Consider the following 21,859-nt stretch of genomic DNA (forward strand, 5'->3'; position numbering starts at 1 on the left):
AATGAGACATATTACATGAGTTCGCTCCAAAAACATTACCTCCAGCAGTTGTAAGGCAAATTATAATATAGAAAAACCTGTCTGCTGAAATAAGCTTTTAAATAACCAAAACCCCATCCAAATTGCAGTAGTAGTTTTTGAGGAAATCGAGAACATACAAATATACATACATACATAGCGGTCGAATGCAGTACCTCCTGTTTCGAAGTCGGTTAAAAAGGACCAAAAATGGGCAGGCAACTTTCGGTATTGTAATCTTTGGGCTATTATAAGTTGGCTGCCAAAGTGTGGTCCTTACATTTCGCATACCTACTGGCCCTACTGCGCCCACTCTAGGTGCTTGAAAATTATGATAATAGACAAATATTTTGTACAATATACCATCTAATTCGCTTTCATGTATTTTCCCATAACAACGACACCTGATATGGTAATTAGACATTGTTGACACGCTGGTAATGGCTGTTTTGTTCGAGCGGCCGAAACATTCGTCAATTAACCTCTTTTATGAAATCAGTGATAACCTAATGGTTTGAAACTTGAATTCTCACTGGAATCTACAAATTGACACCTGGGCATGCACGGGCATTATTTTTCAAAAGTTATGTGCGTTAAAGGATTAATTTATATTTTCTGTAATAAGAAATGTCGTGAGGAAACCTACGAACCAGAGTTCGAAAAAATATTTTCTACTGCTATTAGCTGGCATGATGGACTTAGGGATGTAGGAGCAATAACCTATTATTATAAAAATCTATAGTAATTATTATATTTAGCTAGGTAGACTATGCTCTAATCTTATTCTACGAGGTGACTAATGGATCAATGTTAATGTGAAAATAATTTCACTTAAAACATCATTGCAATCATATTAATGTTTATTTTAAGGACGAAAAACAAAAATATAAAAACAAGAATAAATTATAAATTTTAAGAACTAAATCCCAACAAGCTTAAAAGTCTACCCACTGTACCAATATTAAATAGATTTAAGCGAGTGGAAAACGAGACTCCATTGCAGGCGACAAACAGATCTTAAGACAGATATCTGAAGTCGCCAGCTGACTGCCAGAGGATATTATTTTCGAGAACCGCTTGCCATATCTTTGAGACGAATGGATCTTAAATCTTCTGTAAGCCGTTTAAATCGGTTTCAATAATAAAGTGTACACAGCTTAAAATATTATTTGACCACTTTTATAATACTCGTATTTTAGTTTTTGGCGTCTAGTAGCAAACGAGCATGCCGTCCACTTAATGGTAACTTGTTGCAGATAATTCGTTGATATATCTTTATATATTATTTCTTATGTGCGTGTGTATGTCACTGAACTCCTCTTAAACGACTGGACTGATTTTGATGAAATTTGTTGTGTGTGTTCAAGGGGACTTGAGAATGATTTAGATTCACAATTTAGGCCGTGGGAAAAGGTTTTTTTTAATTAATTTTTAATTCGTAATGGGAAACTATGCATTTGATCAAGTGATGATCTTTAGCAGAGTTGTTGTCCAAGAGCCCACGAGGGTTTGGGAGTTGGTAAGACAAATTTTCGACAGATGGCACCACTTTCATTCCAATCATCGTATAAATGTATAAGTATGTTGGTTCTGGCTAATCTCTGAAACAAATGGATCAATTTTGACGGGGCGGTACTGACACTGGTCAATTAGCTGATGTGATAAGGAGTAATTTAGACAACTTTTTGAAGAAGAATTGGGGTACCGTAAAAGAAAATTTAAATCTCCTGAGTATTTAGTTTAAAAAAAAACGGTTGTAGCTGCAGGGCAGAGCTCGTGATAAATAAATTTATAACAACAATGTAATCTGGCAAAGTGCCCAAAGTGCTTTCACAAGTTCTATGTTACTTATGCATATTTGATGCACATCTAAACAACTAATCTCGGAGTTGTGACAGTTTCAAATGTCGACGGCCAATAAGTGACAGTGGGACAGACATACTAATACTATTTCCAACTATGAAGCAGAATAATGGATAACTGTATAGTTTGACCATACTGGGCCATTCTAAATTTGAGTAAGTGATGGATAATACGAGTAGACTACAGTATGGTAAGTTTGGTAACTTTGTAACATTTCGATCTCTATTTGCAGGATTCTATTCCCAGCATAACTGACTTCGCGAAGTTCGATGTGTGCATATCAGAAATTATTCATCACAAGCATTACCTAGATGTAAAGTTAATTACTTACATCTAGATAATGCGTATGATGAATTGTTTCTAATTTTCAAAAAAGTTCCTAAAGGTGTGCGAAGTCTATCAAGCCGTGGCTAATGTGGACGAAGGCTTACTCTTTCTATTCTGACGAGTCCCGTGACTTGTAAACATGATGATTATTTCCTTGTCCAATCAGCTTTTTTTAATAAAATATTTTTAAGTTTTATCTTATTATATATATATATATATATATATATATATATATATATATATATATATATATATATATATTATTTTATTATATAGAAGTTGCATATGAGAGCATGCAAGCCACTTGATGGTAAGTGGCTGCATTGCCCAAAAGCATCTGTAATCCACCACAGAAAAGATTCTATTCGGTGCTGCTGGAGTGGAACCACTAAGGTTTCTAATCACTTGACTTGGTAGTTACATGGAAAATAAACGCTTTCTAGAAGGCGGTAAGAGTGCGCACAGGGGTTTTTTTAATGGACTTAACCTTGCTATTGTACGTATAAATATGACGTTTGTATGTTATTTTGTTTTACTTAAAGTATGCTTGTTATAAGAGACCTAGGTAATAGGCCGCGTCACAATAGAATAATTAAACTACAGTTTTATTATAGGACTGTTTCAAGCCGCAAAAGGCCTAAATAATAAGACTATGTGGCGGCAATTCCAGCTCGCACCCATATTAACATGTGCAGTCGCCATTTTGCTTTGAGATGCACAAAATGGAGGACTTGTTCAGATGTTAAAATATCTACTTAAAAAACTAAGAGACGGTCCACTTAGTTCTTTTATGTAAATATTTTCTCCGACAAGTAAGATCTTAATGATTGTAGAACATAGCGATATTTGCCTGTCACGACACTAGTAATATCCTGAAGTATTCCCGAAATTAGCATCAATTTGTATTTTATCGATGGCATTGATGGTGCATTAAATTTTGAAAACTTGCTTGCACTCAGTTATGATATCAAAATCGGTATGGTATGACGCGTTTTATTGATTGGATTAATGCTACATCGCATTTTGTACTTTCAGTTGCTGCGGTGGCGCTAAAATATATGCAGGGTGTAGCGTTTGATCGCTGCAACTAGTAGCATTTTTTATAATAATTAATTTGATTGTACTTAATTGGATACTGCCGCAAATGTACATCTGCAATCAACGTCAGATAAGATTATATTCCTACCTGAGATTAGCCACAGATGCGTTGCTACCCATGAGAACCAAGTTGGAATACCTGGGATATGTCCCACACACATTGTACCCCACCTTTCACGGTTATGTATGTATGTCAGTAATAACTGCGTAGGTTATTTGACACGACGATGTGAATATCTAGAACAATAATATTGAATTCTCATCTATTCTGGTGCAAGATGATATTGAGGGTACGATCTGCTGGAGCAGTATCTATAAATATTCGCATTCAAACAGTTTCTGTCTCAAGTTGCAAGTTTCACAGGAATATATAGAAGATAGAAATGAGGAGATCATCTGATTCACTGGCACCCTAAATCACTCGTCGTAAACCTCAAATAATTTGGACTGAGTAAAAGTCCTAATGCTAATCCGGTTTTTAGGGCTGGAGATTTCCTTCGTACGATTTGCACGGTCATCTCTGATTACGGTATTATACCACTAGTACCGGGCGACTAGAGGAACGTCGCGAAGTCTGTCACAAATGTCTCGCTCCTCCTAACCTGCTTGAAAATATACGTTAGAATATATATAAAGGGCGTAACCCTTTGGAGTCTGGCTCTGATCCATCAAAACCACCGCTCTTACTACTAATATCAACATAACTGTATCAAGTAACTAGTGACACAGAAAAGTCAAATGACCAACCAGGTAGTGTTTTGTATTTAATTAGTGACGTAAGGTAGTAGCATTCCCATGGCACCGCCTCATCAATTACACATGGCGACACACTTCAGCTTTTAATGTCAACTATGTACCATCGCTGATAGAAATGCGAGGATGAAATATTTCTGAGAATACAAACTTCTGATTACATCTTGAATCGTCTTATTGTATCGTCGTCAACCTTATTGTCCCACTGGTGGTATTTTCTCGGAACAAGAGGGTTCTAGGCCATAGTTCACTACACACAGACACACACCACACATAATCCATTATTAATTACATCAAACTTTAAATCAATTCCAATATCTATTTAGATTTTCTCATTCGAAATCTCCGCAAACACTTCTCTCTCGAGATGGTATCAATCAATATACAAATTATCAAGAAAACCATCAACTTCTTAATTATAGTCAACCACTTGCCATACCTCAAAAGATATTTTTGTAATATAGAGGTAGCAAACGATGCAGGCTACTTACCTTGATTTTAATGCAGTTTTTACCTTAATGCAAACTTAATGCAGTTTTTACCCCTTTTCTCATGAACTGTTTCGTTAGAATTGTCGTCTCTTTCTTCTTTCAACAAACACACAAAACACAATCAGAACAAAATTCGATTTATAGAGGTAAAAATTGCCAAATTTCGTACTTTAGTGGACAAAAGTTGGTTAAAATTGTTTACTTACGGGCGACTTTTTACGCGACGCAGTCCACCTAATGGTAAGTGGCTACTGCCGCCCATCTGCTATCATTCCCAGATAACATAAAATACCTTAGGCTATGGATGCAACACTACTCTTGAGGACTAAGCTGGATTATCTCGGCAAGGTTACTCGCTGAAGTTAAGACAAGAGCCTTAATGCTGTTTCTAAGTTGGGTTCCCGCCTTACTTTAGCACAATTCAGTTGAGTAATTTGGATTTGGTGTGTCTCCCTCAGGATAGCTCGTGTTTAACCCAAGTGCTACCTACTTTATATTCACTAGAATTAATCCGCTGTTGATGATACACCATTTTCTGAGAACCAAATTCATCACTAGCTCTCTCGTTGCTTTACTTATAAATAAATTTCAATTTTGTTTAAGCTCATAAGCTTATTAGATCGCTGCAAAATTCAAAGGCTTAGTGTTAAAATTAAAATAGCATTCGCAACTTAGTTACTTTTAGGAGTCATTTTTACTTTTAAATATCTAAATGCTTAAATTTATAAATTGCTAAAATTGCTAAGGTTTAAAATATTTGCTTATATTTCTCTAACTTTAATTATTTTAGTAGCAGATAGTGGGTACATTAAGGATCTAACATTTTGCGACTTAACTTAAACTGTTAATTAAATATCTCTTTCTTGATTACACTTATTTGGTTAATTCGATAAGTTTAGACTCTTATACTTTTTAATAAGTAAAGGAGCAGTCATTTCCACTTGATGGTAAATACGGCTGCGATGAACATCTGTAGTTTGTACGTTTGTAAAAAAATAATGTTTTTGTATTTGTTTACGTATTTGCCCATACATTTCCAATCAGTTCTGATACTGACCGCTGGGGGCACTGATTGGAAATGTATGGGCAACGTAAACAAATACAAAAAAAGTTATATTTGTAAAAACGTAAAAACTCATACTAAGGCATTGATCTATAAATATAAAGATCCGCCACAAGCGGGCAAAACTTGAAACATACAAAATACGGCAAGTGGTGTAAAACGACTCCAGCCAAGTCCAGTCGCTCTCGCGCGGCGTAGTAATACACACGAATGTCACGGAACACGTTGAACGTCATTATTTTGAATTTAAAGCCTCAAAATGCCTTCTTGTGCAATGCGTAAATGCAAAAATTATGCTCGAAAAAGAAACAAACTTCATGGAATCACCTATCACACGTAAATGAAGAGAAATTATTAAATTTCGTTTATTTTTCGTGTTCGATCCGCCATGATTACGTGAGTAACCAGAAAGAGACAAAGTATGTTTTTGTCAATGAAAGTGATAAAGCCGCAAAATGCATGGTCATAGATCAACAGAACAGAAGTGACATTTTATTGAATCTGACGATGTTCATATGTCGTATGTTATAGTTTAAGATCCCACTGCTTAATTTTTATATTAGTGTGTTTTTAGTCAAAATATAACATTTTATGGTTTATTTTAATAAAATAAAATCGATATATGGGAAATTCTGTATCCTAATCTTTAAATTTCCTTCGATACCTGTGGTAAATAATAAAAAATATTACCATAAAATTTATATAGGATAGTATACGGTATTTTAAAATTTCTTTAATTGAATAAATATTTCAATCATTAAGGTCGTATTTCTTCCTTAACCTAAACATAATTTAATAAATAATCTTTGTATAGCCAGAAATTAATCCTCAAAAAGACCACGGTAAAATTAGAATCTTATATATAAAATTCTCATGTCACAATGTTAGTTACTGTACCTACTCCTGCGAAACGGCTTTACTGATTTTCACCAAAATTTATATGCATATTCAGTAAGTCTGAGAATTAGCTACTATCTATTTTTCATATCTCTTAAGTGATAAGGGTTGTTCACCCTTAACATTTTTTTTATTTATATGGCAACACAATGTTTGCTGGGTCAGCTCGTACATTTATAAAATTTACACAACTTTGCAATTAATGGTCGTGTGTAAAATAAAACTGATAATAATAAACATAGATTAGTAAAGATACTTCGCCGCCTTGAAATTGAAATAAGCCACAAACGGCTTAATAGTAAGTTCTTTTTTTGAATTCTTGACAAATAAAAACATTTTTAGAGAAAATATACGAATAAATAACTAATACTGCGTAATTTACATAATAAATAAATAATTATTTCAAATATTTTAGAGACATTTTAGCACGGAGACGTGGCAAAACTTTTTTACAGAACTATTTCAATTCTCAAAACTGGGTACATTTTCTTGTTAGGAGTGAGTAATATTTACTAATCTATGATAATAAATATAAACTATTTTTAAATCATATATTTTAAACCAGACGATACATCTGTATAGATACATTCTTTCAAATTATATTTTTATTTAATAATTATTTATTTAGTTAAACTGTACTATAACATTTCTACGTAAACGACGTACTAAAACTATTATCGACAGTTTTGGACATTTTTTACCTTCTGTTCCATTATTTCATTGTCTTTGACACGCATGCGGATCAATGGGATAGCCACCATACGTCCCGTTTTTAACGGGACAGTCCCTTTTTCCGATGCTTCGTGCCGTTGTCTCCGAAATGAACCGTTGCCATTGTCAATTAAGTAACAGTATATAGTATAATTATGAAAAAAAACATGGGGTGCTCCATTTACCAGTTTTGTAAAAAGCGCCCCACATTTTTTCCACAATTATACTATTTACTGTTCCTTAAATGATTCATAGATTGAAAATTATTTTCTACTTTTTAGTTAATTTTATCATAAAAGCGTGTTTTTTAGTATTTAACTATATTTTTTCAAGTAAAAAGTATTTGACTTAAAAAAATCGATGTCCCGTTTTGACTGAAGTAATCATTGGTCACTATATTCTATGGTCAATATTTACGTTTGCGTAGACTTGAAACGCAAGGTCAAACACTAGTTGTCTTTTTTTATCACATTGTTCTAATAGCTCTGTCCCTTATAGAACATTTGTCTATGTAGTAAAGGTAAGTAAAATAAAAAACGTGCATGTGTGCTATCAAAGCAGTTTCGCTCAAGTTTTCTCTTAAGTTAGCGGGCGTATAACGTGTCTAGTATAAAATGTCATTGTACTAAGGGTACTGTAAACAAATCCAGACATGAAACAATTCATATGCCGGAGGAATAAGTAGGAACGCCTCGCGTACCTTGTCCCTACAGCAGCACCACATTGATATCAAAAGTCAGAAGAAGGTGGGGCAGTGGTTCGTCGACGTCGATAGAACTTCTGTGACCGTAAAAGTATCTTATGTTATTATTATATTTATTTTCCTTGCATCTGTTGAGTTTGTATTCGAAAGTCATAAGGAGTTTGTTACGAGTTTTTAACTTTTAGTATTGCTCGGGACTTCATAGTTTTTAAACTTTGCCGAGTAAGTTATATAACTCAATAACATATTAACTACTCATGTTGATTTGTAATGAATGAATTCTTGATTCTTTATTTCGTCGTCGTCAATATATTTCTATTCCATTACGAGGCACGGTTCTCCTCTTAGAGAGATGAGTTTAGACCGTAGTCCACCTTTGGCCACGCTGGCCAAGTGCGTATTGGTAGACTGCAACGTCTCAATATATTTTTTTATAATAAAGGAGTGATAGTATAGACGAGCATGCACTTCACCTGATGGTAAGTGGCCACTGCCGCACATAGACATCTGTAATCAACACCAGATAGAATTAAATATTCCTACCTGAGGTCAGCCACAGATGCGCCGTTGCCCCAGAGGACTAAGTTAGAACGCCTTGGAAAAGTATGTCTTCCTTACAACACCCTTCAAACCAGAACACAACAGCGCTTAACATTGGTGTTATGAGGCAGAAATAGGTGTTTCGGAGGTGCCCCCGGAGTCGAAACACACACTACAAAGCCACAACCACAAAGTCGAACCACCTTCAAATATTAAGAAAACAAAACCAATATTAAATGTATCTGTCAGAACTACAACAGCCGGCGCGAAGGACTAAGGCCTGAATGCCTCTCACTTTGCACCCACCCACACCCAGTAATGGTTGACGAAGCTTCAATATATGTATTTGTTCAAACGTCTTCGAAGGCGCAATAGGATACATTAGCGCTTCATAAAATTATTAATCCTTTTGGCTTATGTAATACAAAGTCACACGTGACCCTTACTAATGGACACAATTTATAAGCATATTTTATCCCTTCACATCAGGGATAAGTAGGGTACGCCAATTAAATATTTTATCATATTAATATTTGAATTGTACAGCAAAGATCAAAGCAGCAGGTGATTAATTTAAAATAGTTTATCTACCTATATACTTTACTTGTTTAAAAACGAGGTAAATGTGAAAAAATCAAATTACTAATTATTTTTCATACACAAAATAAATTTACTATCAATTGCATGAATTTAACTTATTATTAGACAATATTTCATTAAGTAGGTACCTACTTTCTCATTTATAGTTGGTTAAAAATTAAAGTTGATACCGAAATTAACCTTTAATTACAATATCTTCGTATAAAAATTAAATAATTTTGTTAAAGTTGATATATTCAACTTCAGTTACATATTTTTTAAAAGAAGCTGTGAACCTTTTGATATTATGATGTTGCAAGAGTTTACAAGACATCGCGTAGCACGTAGTAGGGGTAACATACTGGATGATTAGAGCGACGGGTCGAGCGACACGTCGGTCGACGGGTTGCCGATGGCGGAAGACGGAGGCACTCCCGCGGACCCTCAGTCGGGTCCTACCGCGCGCCGCGGTCGCTCGCCTACCGCTCTCGGGTGCCGAACTTGTGCTAACTTGTAAATACCCACTACTCTCTTAAAATAATTCAAACCACTGTTTTTATTTTTAATTAAAAAAAATAACATATTTTTATTTAAATTTTAAAATAAATAATTACATTAAGTTTCCTGTAATTATAAAGTCGGTTTATAATACTATTGTCGAGCAGTTCTAATTTTAATTATCAAATTGATACTATTAAGTAATTACCATGGGGCATATAACAAAAGTATTTGATGAAATTTTAGAATTACAAAATAACGTGTTATTTAAAATACAATTATATTTACAACATAATATTTTTGTGATTTGTATTATTTAACATTTTAATCAAATTGAATAATGATTTTTAACGTAATTGGTAAATATATGGATTATTAAATTCGTATAGAACTGAACCAGCTTTCAATTTGCATATTTTCGCTCTGAATTCTAGTTTTCAATTGGGTATTTCCAACTCGTATTAATCCGTGTCATTTATCCGTACGTACTCATCTCCAACAATGAGTGAGCACGGCAACCGCCGACGATGATTCAATTATTATCCGAACGTGGGACTCGCTTCCCGGCTTCCCCACTCTCAAATCATTTGTTTAAACAAACACGCTAAGTAAAATGTAGTGTTTAAATTAATATCCTGTCATTTATATAATCATTTTTGACGTAATATTTCTCTAATTTCATAGTCATTTTTATTAAGTGCGTCAGTTAATATTCGAGTATATCTGTTGAGCCAAATGTTGCGCAAATTCTAAAAATATTTATTTAAGTAAATAGTGTGCTAACTCTAATTTCAATTGTAAAAATACTTAAAATACATTTTCATTCAAAATTAGCAGTACAAGGAGAATGGGTGCTTATTTTTGGCAATGATCGATCGGGTGTAGGCGAAAAAGACGAATATTGACTGACAGAACCCTGACTTACTTATGATAAATATATTTCGCTTCGAACTAAACACCTACATAACATTTCAAGCGTCGGCGTAACCTGATCTTCGTTCTTTTATCCCAATCGTGGAAAAAGTGAATTCGAATGATTGTCAATTGAAAACGTCACTCTTGTCTTCCATCCAGACTGTAATCCATATTTGACGAGGGTGCGGATGAATATCACTAGAAGCGGATGAGGGAGTTATCTGACATGTGGTTTTTCCCGTGTGTCGACACGATAATAACTTGAAAACCGACTCAATCTCTAAATACGGTTCAATTAAAAGTAAAATTGGCTAGTCCCGAATAGGAATAATTTGCGCGAAATTCCCAATTCATAGAATCGACTGATTTTTATAACAGTTTATTCTTTTGCATTTTGACCGGGAAATGAGTCATTGAACTCGTTTTCAGGTTTAAAATTGAAACAGGGTTACGTGGGGAGGCTGTGAGGTCCACCGCGGACCACTCGCGTTCGGTCGCTTGAGTAACAGAAGTTGCTGACTGCATGACTGAGGCGTTAAGAGCAGACAACATGGCTGTGAGCAGATACAGCTCCTACAACTGTCTCACGGGGTGGGACAGCTACGACAGGATTCCAAGGTAACTTAACCCTTTTGAGTTTTGCGAAATGAACAATATTGAGCTCTTAAATCTGATTAAACTACTGAAAGGCCCGTCGTCTTCGGTCCTTCATTCGGCCAGGGGATTTTGTCATTTTAATTTTACTTCTGTTAAGAATAGAATTAGACATATTGATTAATGGAATTCAAAACTATAATAGGTCCTTCCTTTTGGAAGTATAACATATTTTCGATTCTTATGTAAATCTGTTTCGATTTATTTGTGTGTTTTAGGTGTTGTTTTTTTTTTCACAGAAAGAAACTTTTTTGTTGTGTATATGGTTGTTGTTAAGACATCTTTACGAGCAAATTTTAGCCTAAATCAAAATATTCTCGGCAATTCAGCGAATATTAGTCGACCGTGAAAACTATACGATCCTCGATATTCCTACACGGAGAAATCGTAATCCGACCTCCAATTATAATTTCATACTCCCCCGCGTACTGGTCCTGGTTTCAGGTTTGTATTAAGCTTGTTTAGATGTAGAACTGTGTGTAACACACATATGTTTGTATCAGTAATTAAGCAACTAATATTATAAAGCAAACAATCGACGAGGCAAACTTTCCTGCTGCTAGACACGGGTCTCCTCTTGCAGCGGAAGGAGCTTAGGTCATAGCTCACCGCGTTCGCCAAGTGCAAATTGATTTTTTTATATTATAGGAGATGCAGGCGAGCATGCAGTCCACCTGATGGTAAGTGGTTACTGCCGCTCATGGACTAGATATTCCTACCTGAGGTCGGGTCTGTACTGTACGCATCTGTATGCGCCGCTATCCCTGAGAACTAAGCTAATCACGTTTTCTTAAGAAAAGAGTCAGACCGACGAGGTGTCGCATCTTGATTCTCAATGTACGGGTCCACAGTCCAAATGAAGCATCTATTACACAATTGTATAAAGTTTAGCGAGCGAAATTTAATTTAATTACTCATTAACCGACTTCAAAAATGAGTTTCTGTATTCGACCGCTATGTATGTCCGCGATTTTCTCAAAAACTACTGGTCCAATATGAATGTGGTTTTCATTATTTATAGTTTATAACACACTTGTGAAAGCTTCAGAGTTCAGTCGAGCGGTCAGCAGATTATTATGAGTCATCTTGGTTGTTCGCGCGACCGGGTTTAATATTCCATTCATAACCTCATTTAGTCACCAATTCACTTCATTCGCAAGGTTGTTTAATATATTGTAGGTACATATGTACACAGTAATTTACTTAATGTTTATGAGCCCTTGACTAACTGCGAGTTCAATGTAACGTCGCTTATTTAGCTATAGGTTGTAGACAATACGTAATGGAATTTGGCATTAGTTAAATAGTATAGGTCGTGAACTTCGGTCAACGCCTCTAGCCATTTCGGTCAACTTTGCTTCATCCCTACTTTACGTTGGAACAGTCCCTGGATGTTTAAAGAAACGAAGAAACAATACAGGAAGAAAATCTGAACGAACAAAGTTTTCGTATTTAAATTGAATTGGAGCTCATTACAAGGCTTTCTTTAAGCTTAATGAGTCCGTCTAAAATTAAGGCTGGTGGCCTACTATATCTAGATAGGACATACTTTCTGTTTTATATTGAACACACATGCATCGAACAAACGTATGGACTGAGTAGGAACTTGGAAAGCCTCACAAAGTTCGAAAACAGTAGAAAAGTATGGCAAAACTAGGTGAGGAGATTTGGCCGCTACTCCCATTGTTTAATGATCAAAGTCTTTACAAATAAATCAAATTGCAGTTTTTATTTGTCGAATGCGAAATAAAAGCTTTTTTCATAACAAAATAACAAGCTAGACCGATTTTGACTGGAACTTCACTGTCAGTTAGCTATAAGGTCGTATATAAGGAGTCAACTTAGGCTACTTTTATTTTAAGGAAAGAATTATGATTCAGCGCAAAAACAAAAAATAAAATCCATTAAATTAACAGAGTATTTAGACTTTAAAAAGGGAATGAAACCACAGGGCACCGATCGTTTGTTTATAAGTGTCGTCTTTCTAATTTTACACGTTATAAAATAATTTTATGTTATTTCTTATTTTTTACGATTGAATTTATCGCAAACATAACTTTCGTCCACATGTGATCACATGTTGCACTTGGCATGTGTAGTGAGTGATTCAAGCTAAGAGCCAACGAAATTAACTCTGCTATGATAACTTTCAAAGATTATGTCTTCTCAATAATGGGAACGATTTATTTCTTTGTTTTGAACTGAATACGGTGATTTAATCCACTGCTATTCCACAATTTTACACTTGCGAAAGGAGTAGATCTTAGTCCACCAAGTTGGCTAAGTGCAAATTTATAAACTTCACAAACACTTGAGAACATTTCTGTTTTATTTTGTTCTCCCAGAGTTGAGCGGGGAAATTTCGCGAGTACTCACGAAATTTTCCTTTTCCTTTGAAATATTAATTCCCGAAAATTGCCTGGATATCCAATGTGACGGTAAAATTAATACAACTACCGTGATTTAACAGTATTCAATCATCAACAATAAATGGATAATCAAGTAAATAAAGCGATAAATTTCATATTGAATTCCAATCGAAAATGTTTTCGGATAAATTTAGCTCGTCGGCACCTTTCCCCTGGCAACAAAAGTTGGTTATACATATTTTGCTTCATTTACAAATGTAAATTCATAAGCTTTTGTACAAATCAACATGCCGCCACTCCCACACCTCTCGCCCCGTATTTGATGTACTCTGAAATACTTTGTTTTATGTTCAACCTTGGATCCAGAAGTTATTCGTAACTCCATAAAAATATATTATCTACCGCACACTCCATAAAGAGATAAAGTATTCATTCTCAAATCATACTTTCTTGAGATTTTGCAAAATAAATTGAAGATAATACTTTTTGATTTGTGGGTGATAAATTCGATTAGAAGTTTACATTTTTGTGTTTTCTGCATTTCTTATCAGATGTTATTATTGATCTTATTTCTTATGGTCTAACATATACATGGACAATTGAACTCAGCTCAAAGCTCAATAGCTCAAAACGATCTGTATCAAATCACCTTGCAAACAATAAAATAAAAATCGTTTCATCCTGACAGCCACTGGGTATACACGTTGAATATATAACACCGCTCTTTTTATATCGAGGTTTAAAATTATAAAGTTTCAACGACCTAAAATTGGTTGAATATGGACGGTTCGACCGGGGGGACCGCCACATTTATTTCTAGAGTGAAGCTGTTGTTTTGTTTCGGTGGAAGGGGGTGGATTCTGCTTGTTATATAGAATTACGTCTTAGTCGGTGAATGATAGCTTTTTGTGTGTGTGTACTTAGAATTTAAGTTTTTTGTTTTAATTGTCTTTACTAACATAGGCTAAGTTGTCCTTAACACTAACCCCCTTGTTTTGTTTGTTGTACACTAACATAGTTTTAAGAAAATATGTACTAACCAAATATATGGACTGTAAAAAAAAAAGGGTCTGAAATAAAGAAATTATTATTATTATTATATTATTTTTACTAAATGCATATATTTTTTTATACGATAATTATTTTTTTGGCGAACGACTGGACCGATTTCGACGAGATTCTTTGTCTGTTAGCGGATGTTAAGAGGTTCAATTTAGACTACTTTTATATTAGAAAAAAAAAGATGCCGCGCCAAAATTTAAACAAATGTAGCCGCTGCCTTTTCGGCGCCACTCTATTGATTTCACTAACTCGATGATGGGCACTTTTAGGCTTAAATACAGTTACTGATTCTAACGGCCTGGCTCGCCGCCAAACATTCATTTGCATATGCATGCATATCTTCATCGATACACGACGGCTTGACGCCTTCCATTCATACGAGTATGAATATGAAGTGAATATGATGCAGTTTGCTGTAATATAACGCTTTTTAAGTACCCTTTTCTAATTTTTGTACAAATTTTGTGCTATGTTTTGCAAAGTTATTTCTTTAATAATGTCGGATTATGGTCAGTGTATAAATCAAAACATAGTAATAATATATTTCTAATGCTTTGTATAACAAAATACTTATATATAGGACATATATAACACCGCATAGGACATTGTACAAAGTTTTTGTCCAAATTGGCTCCTCTAGACACCAAATCATGTTTATCTTGACATATAGGCTGGGTCCCAACTATATCCAAACGTACCGTTATAATTTACGTTGAACGTTCGACTTCGTACGATTATTTACTGCCTGTAACATAATAACTTAATAAGATACTTCTACGCATTTACGGATCTTGGAATAGGGTTAACGCACGCCAAACCCTAATAATTTACGCATAAGGAATGTGGACCCTATGATTATTCGTAAAAAGAAGCGATTATTAAAATGACTTCGATTAATATTAAGGCACACAGGGTAGTGGCACATCTGTAGCCGATCTGACCTGTCCATGGGAGGAAGTAGCCAGTTCCCATCAGGTGGACTGCACGCTCGTCTGCTATTTTTATATTATAAAAAAAAATGTAACAGCAGTCTGCCATGGGACGTAACCTCGATGTTAAAATAACGCAAAATCGATATGTATAATAATCTAATTTTATTCTAAAACTTTTGTCGAACAGCGCAGACAAAGCGATTTATGGACAACGTACTCGAATTGATCGAAAATACAATAGAATGATATATTAATTTGTCACAATCTACATTATCTTTGTGTAGATAAGCGCACAAATGATACAATACTGTTCTGTATATTATTGATGAGTGTTTTTAAAAGTTGCCACGTCACGAACCCACGGCCCCCTTGGGGACCAAAGCACGAAAGTGGTCGCGAATCATCCCAAATTTTCAACAATGATTATATATCGATTTCGACCACTATGGGAATACTAGTATTCTGAAAAGAAAAAAATGTTACTTACGAAGACAAAAATAATACGCGTCGTGTAAGAATGTACGGCTTGTACGGTGCCAATGAGCTACGCCGTAGCCAATAACAGTCACACTACGCGGTGCTACGACTGCTACGCGATACGTGGCAGGCGATTAAATTTGAATTAATCATATCTATAATCTGAAACTGACTAAAAAGCGCAATAAGTAAAATGATTGTTATCATTATTATTGTTATGTTTGAAGATGGTAGAACCCTGTGTGGTTCGACTCCGGCGTATCCGCCGAAACACCTATTTCTGCCTCATAAAAGCAGCGTTAAGCGCTACTGTGTTCTGGTTTGAAGAGTGTGGTAAGGGACACATACTTTTCCGAGGCGTTCCAGCTTAAAGAAAAGATCTTCATAATTAGTAGAGGAACTGAATAACTTGAACATTGTATTATATTCATAAATAACAAACGATAATAATAGCAGCTACCATTTACCATTAGGTTAACTGCATGTTCTTTATTACTGATGTTTTCTACACTGGCTTACTGCAGCCCTACTCTGGGACTCCCTGTGTTGTAGGTACCATTGACACGTACAAAGCCGAAAACGCAAACACGCAGAGCCAGAACAGATATCCAAATTAATCGTTCAGATATCTGTCTGGCCAGGGATCGAATCCGAAACCCTTTGCACGTGATACCGGTATAGTGATCACTACGCCACGCGTAATTCTATAGAATATAAATATAATGTTTGAACTACAATTAGTGGTGGTCGGTGGTGCAGCCACCACGCCCGGCCAATTACCGATACGAGCTGTCTTCGTGGCCGTCATTACACCTACGTCAGTAAACGTACCGCGCTTGTTTACAAACATTAACGATGGGACCACCATAGAAACACCATGTTACTTTAACATTAACAAAATCCAGATTCAAAATCAGCTGTCAAATCTACGGTTAAGTAATTCGTTAAAACCGTCATTTTAATTACGGTTTAAATGACGTCGTAACTAACACTTAACATTTGTTGCTTGATTTCAGTCGGTTATTGCTTTTGTTAATTTCCGTATCAATTTAATATCTATTTTTAGTCAAAATAAGATACTTTGACTATAATAGTAGTGACATCTGATTAGAGGGACTGCCGCAACGTAAACATACACCTATACAACTTAGGAAAACAATACCACATCAGACAATAACTTGGTGCAACACAATTGTAACACTCCATCACCATCGTGAAAGTTAAAGTCCTTGTTAACTTTAACGCAATCTTTAACCGGGCCTTCGGTGCAACCGACCTTAACTGTACGTCGTTTGTCAATTTTATAGTCAGTCGACATATTGACATCCCGTTCAATTTTTCAAGGAAGCAACAGGTTTAAAGGCTTTGTTAACAGTTTGATGTGTGTAACGAAGATTATTTCGCCGCTTTTTACTATAACAAACACCTACCGAAGCTATGACAGGTTATTGACATTCAAAACGAATTTTGTAAAGATTCTACTTTATAGGTAAAGGTTTTTCGGAATAATATCTGAAAAATCACGCCTAAAATTCGACTACTTTTTTCTCCCCTATGTGGTAAGGGAGTCCTTTTTACACACCCATGGAAACATGTCCTGTTTGCGGCGTAACTTCGCATCAGTTAGACTGCTTATTCATCATGTAGTAACAATACTAAAAATATGGTTTTTAATCCAATATATTCCGACAATCTGAAAAAATAATCTACTCAAGTAGTTCCGACTGTCAGCAAACCGAAACGTATATCTTGATAAAGGAAAAAAGCCTGTAACTTGGAAAATTTTAATAAATAATTTCTGTATTTTCAATACATTCTTATTCTTATACTATTCTAAAACCCTTATCAATAAAAAACAGACGCGTACTGGTACGGAAAAGAAGTCGGGCGGCAACGCTTCGGCGGGGCGGGCGGAAATTAAAAGATATCGCCAACTCTTTACAGACGAAGCAAATGTACTCGTAGATAGCGTACTGGATATATTAATTTTATTCTAAAGATATAGAATCCTTCTAAAGATATGGAATCCAAAGATATAGAAAAGAAGATATATATAAAAAAAAAAGAAAAAAGAAGTATTCAACTTCAGAGGTATCCACGCTACGGCTATTTGTGCCTCATGACAGCGTTTTTAGAGCTACTGTTTTAAGGGCGTGATAAGGATAGGCACATTACGTGGCATACCAACATAGTCCTCGGGAGAAGGAACGTCTAGTCAACCTTAGGTAGGATTTCAGTCTTATCTGCAACTAACTACAAATATCTACAGGCACGCTATTTACCATCCGGTGGAATGCATATCCATTGCAAATACGCAGATTAAATGCAAATAATTAACCTATAATCTTATTATCACACAACTGTCATCAGTTGTTTACATTTCATATCAAATTGTGGAAGGGAAGATTGGATACCATTATAAAAGGCATGCATTAGGTTGACAGCGTCACTTAACGATTAACCGTCGTAGAGTCAACTTACCCTGATGATGCTCCGTTTTGGAGCAAACACGTGTTGGTGGTATGGTATGGTGGTGTATATTTTTAATTTTTTGCATCAGCACGCATCCTTTGTGGGAGGGTGGTACATACTGCATGGTTTAAAAAATATATACCATCATACATATTTGGAGCGGATTGTTGCGCAGTAGTTTTAATCTTAACTTAATAGAATGCATATTCGTTTGCTAATATTAATTGTACAAAGATCATCATCATAAATCATTTTTTGCCTAAACAAACTCACTGACTGCTAACCTTTCCAAACCTTTGCAAACTTAGCAATTAATTTAAAATAAATTACACCGGGGCCTAATGCTTTTAATTCCAATGATTCGAGTTTTGATATTCCAGTTTGAATACAGACTTCGCCTACAGACTAATTTATAACACTCAATCTCGCAGTGAATTTGCTGCCTGTGGAGTATTGGAAGTAATTTATCTTATTTTTTTTATAATATAGGAGTAGCAGACAGGCATGCAGTCCACCTGATGGTAAGTAGCTACTGCCGCCCATGGACATCTGTTTGATTACAGATAGGATTAGATATTCCTACCTGAGGTCGGCCACAGATGCGCCGCTACCCCTGAGGACTAAGCTGGAACGCCTCGGAAAAGTCTGTTTCTCTTACCATACTCTTCAAACAAGACTGCGAAAGCGCCTAACGCTGCTGTTTTTAGGCAGAAATCGGTGTGGCGGTAGTGCCGCCGGAGTCGAACCACAAAGGGTTCTACCACCTTCAACACCTTCAACGTTTTTGAAATACAACAATTTTTAAAAACAATCAACTGTTATTTTTAACTTTTTATAATATAGTATATCAGCGTGCAATCCACCTGGTAAGTAACTTCTGCTGCTTCAGTATATTCGTAATTAATCTCAGATAGGATTGGTCTACCTGAAGTCGATCATAGATGCTTTGCTACCCTGAGGACTAATTTAAAGCATCTCATATCCCATTATATAACAGTACCTGAATGACCGAGGCTTGCCCGTTTTTTAAACGACGTCAAAAAAGGAGGAGGTTTCTCAATTCGAACGTATATAATTTTTATAAACGATATTTTCTGAAATTAAAACCTAGCTAGATCGATTTATCGCCCCCGAAACCCCCTGAATACAAAATTTCGTTAATATAAAAATCCCCCTAAATATAAAAATCGTTGAAGCCGTTTGCGAGATCGCTGATATAAATATATATACAAGAATTGCTCGTTTAGAGGTATTAGTTAAATAGATTCAGCGGCGATTTCACTGAAATCGAAGCATGAGGTTTTACACTTTCAGAATGAAATTAAGATGAGGTTATATTTGATTATTTGTGAAACTAACTAGACCGTTTAACCATTTTTTTACATTCATATCCATCGCTAACATTTTTCTCATTTGCAATGATAAAGAGTAATATTCATTGTCCTAATGGTGAATTTTAACTTTGTCTGAATTTAATTACCTCCGGGACCATTTTGCCAACGTATGCCAAAACACTTTATGAGAAGAGACATAAACGCATTGGCCATTTTATTAAAATTTAAGGACACAGCCACGAAATAGGCTACAAAAGTCTGTATTGCTTCAGCCGTCATGTACATATTTTTTATTTATAATATGGGAGTACGAAACGAGCATACAGTCCACTTGATGGTAAGTAGCTACTGCTGACCATGGACATTTGTAACACAAGACAAGAAAATGTTACCTTTTGACAATTGTCACTGTCATCTACTTTCGTGTTTGAAAAATATTAAAAAATGTAGTTTTATAGATCTTTACGAATGAAACGATATTTCTTCGCACTATTTCTTCGATTTCGTGTCTTAACTGCGCATGTCGGCATTGTTTCGCGTAAATTACACCATGACAGCCATTAAACGGCTGATGGAATTATCAGCCGTTTAAGTCATTTAATGGCTTACTTCAATTATAAGGCGGTGAGATATCTATACTTATCTACGTGAACATCCGATAAGATTAGAGTACTACTTGGAGTCAGTCGCAGATGCATCACAACCCTGATTACCCTTACCGCACCGTTCAAGCAGCAGAACACACCAGCACTTAAAACTGCTGCTATTAGGTAGAAATAGGTGCGGTGATGGTGCCTCCGTAGTCAAACCACAAAGGTTTCTACCACCATCAATTCTAGCTTTCTAGCCGACTCCGCGTCTATTAATTATGCGAATCCCTTATTCCTCACGTCGTGATATTAGATTAACTTTGGCCTTCTCTGCTATTGGCGATCTCCAACTTTACTGTATAAATCAGATACAATTATATTTATCTGATATTCCGCTATCATCTTCTAGTTCAGAAACTAATAAATTACAATTATATAAGTTACCGAATAGGAATAACGTAGAACTTTGACAATTAGGGTCATTTAGGTATTTGACTTTTTTATAATATGGGAGTAGCAAACGATGGTATCAGTTCACCTGATGGTAAGTGGCTTCTGCCGCGCATGGACATCTGTAATCAACCCCAGATAGGATTAGATATTCCTACCTGAGGTCGGCTAGAGATGCGCCGCTACCCCTGAGGACTAAGCTGGAACGCCTCAGAAAATTATGTCTCCCTTAAATGTATCTCTAAAATTAGTTTACAATGTACTCAACAGAATTTTAAGTCTAATAATCGAAAAGTAACATACGTGGTAATTAAATCAATATAAATATGCAATTTTATAATGGCTAGAAATTATAAATGTTAACAAATGAAATACAATATATTAAATTATCAATCGCATGAAGTCATAGTATAAGTTATTAATTATGTATAGCCGGAAATAAACGGCTTTTTTATTTTCTTTTTATTTATTTTATATAACATACGTAGTAGACGCTATGGTCTATATAATTCCAAGAGGAGATCAGATCAGAGTCCCGCGGGGGTCGCAAAGAAGAATAATTCGTCAAGTACGTGTCGAACTTGCACATGGAGGCTTCCGTACCATGTGCCACGTACCATAAGTTTTATTGTTCTTATTTATATTTATTATAATAGCAGTTATAAGTAGTAATCGGGTTGTAAAAATTTCAACTGTCTTCCTAGTAAGGCTTAACAGTAACAGAAAAATGCCGAAATATACCGGTTTGATTTATGGAGGCCCCCTTTATGATTCAACTTTATTTTATTCTTAGTATTTGTTGTTATAGCGCCCCTCTTATGCATCCTCTGTAAAATAATCATGTCTATCTATTATGGTTCCAGAGATAGAACTCTATGACAGACGGACAGACAGCGAAGTCTTAGTAATGGGGTTAGTTTAGGGTACGGAACCCTAAAAAGGATCATTTATGTTGCTTTGTTCCCTGACATTGGCGTCAGTGACGTGCCGTGGCATATATATTATTTTTTCTTTAGAAGGTTCATCAACTTATATGGAACATATGGGACAATATTCGTCTGCT

At 35.4% G+C, this 21,859-nt stretch overlaps 1 protein-coding gene across 23 annotated transcripts in view; it reads left to right on the top strand.

Moving 5' to 3' along the window:
• SLO2 (slowpoke 2) overlaps positions 1 to 21,859 on the top strand; it is a 184,610-nt gene that overhangs the window by 116,203 nt on the left and 46,548 nt on the right. For 4 of the 23 annotated variants that reach the window (XM_073074297.1, XM_073074302.1, XM_073074307.1 and 1 more), the window contains exons 1-2: positions 9,457 to 9,556; positions 10,886 to 11,074. The exons of 18 other annotated variants lie outside the window; for them this stretch is intronic. In XM_073074297.1, coding sequence (XP_072930398.1) covers positions 10,980 to 11,074 — 95 coding nt within the window. In that variant the 5' untranslated portion in view covers positions 9,457 to 9,556; positions 10,886 to 10,979. Of the gene's footprint in view, positions 1 to 9,456; positions 9,557 to 10,885; positions 11,075 to 21,859 lie in introns of those variants that run through there. One more of the 23 variants, XM_073074298.1, reaches the window with a different exon arrangement.

The sequence above is a fragment of the Epargyreus clarus genome, unplaced genomic scaffold, assembly GCF_041222505.1.
Source record: "Epargyreus clarus isolate Ecla_fem2 unplaced genomic scaffold, WU_Ecla_fem_2.2 ptg000007l, whole genome shotgun sequence".
Lineage (NCBI taxonomy): Eukaryota > Metazoa > Arthropoda > Insecta > Lepidoptera > Hesperiidae > Epargyreus > Epargyreus clarus.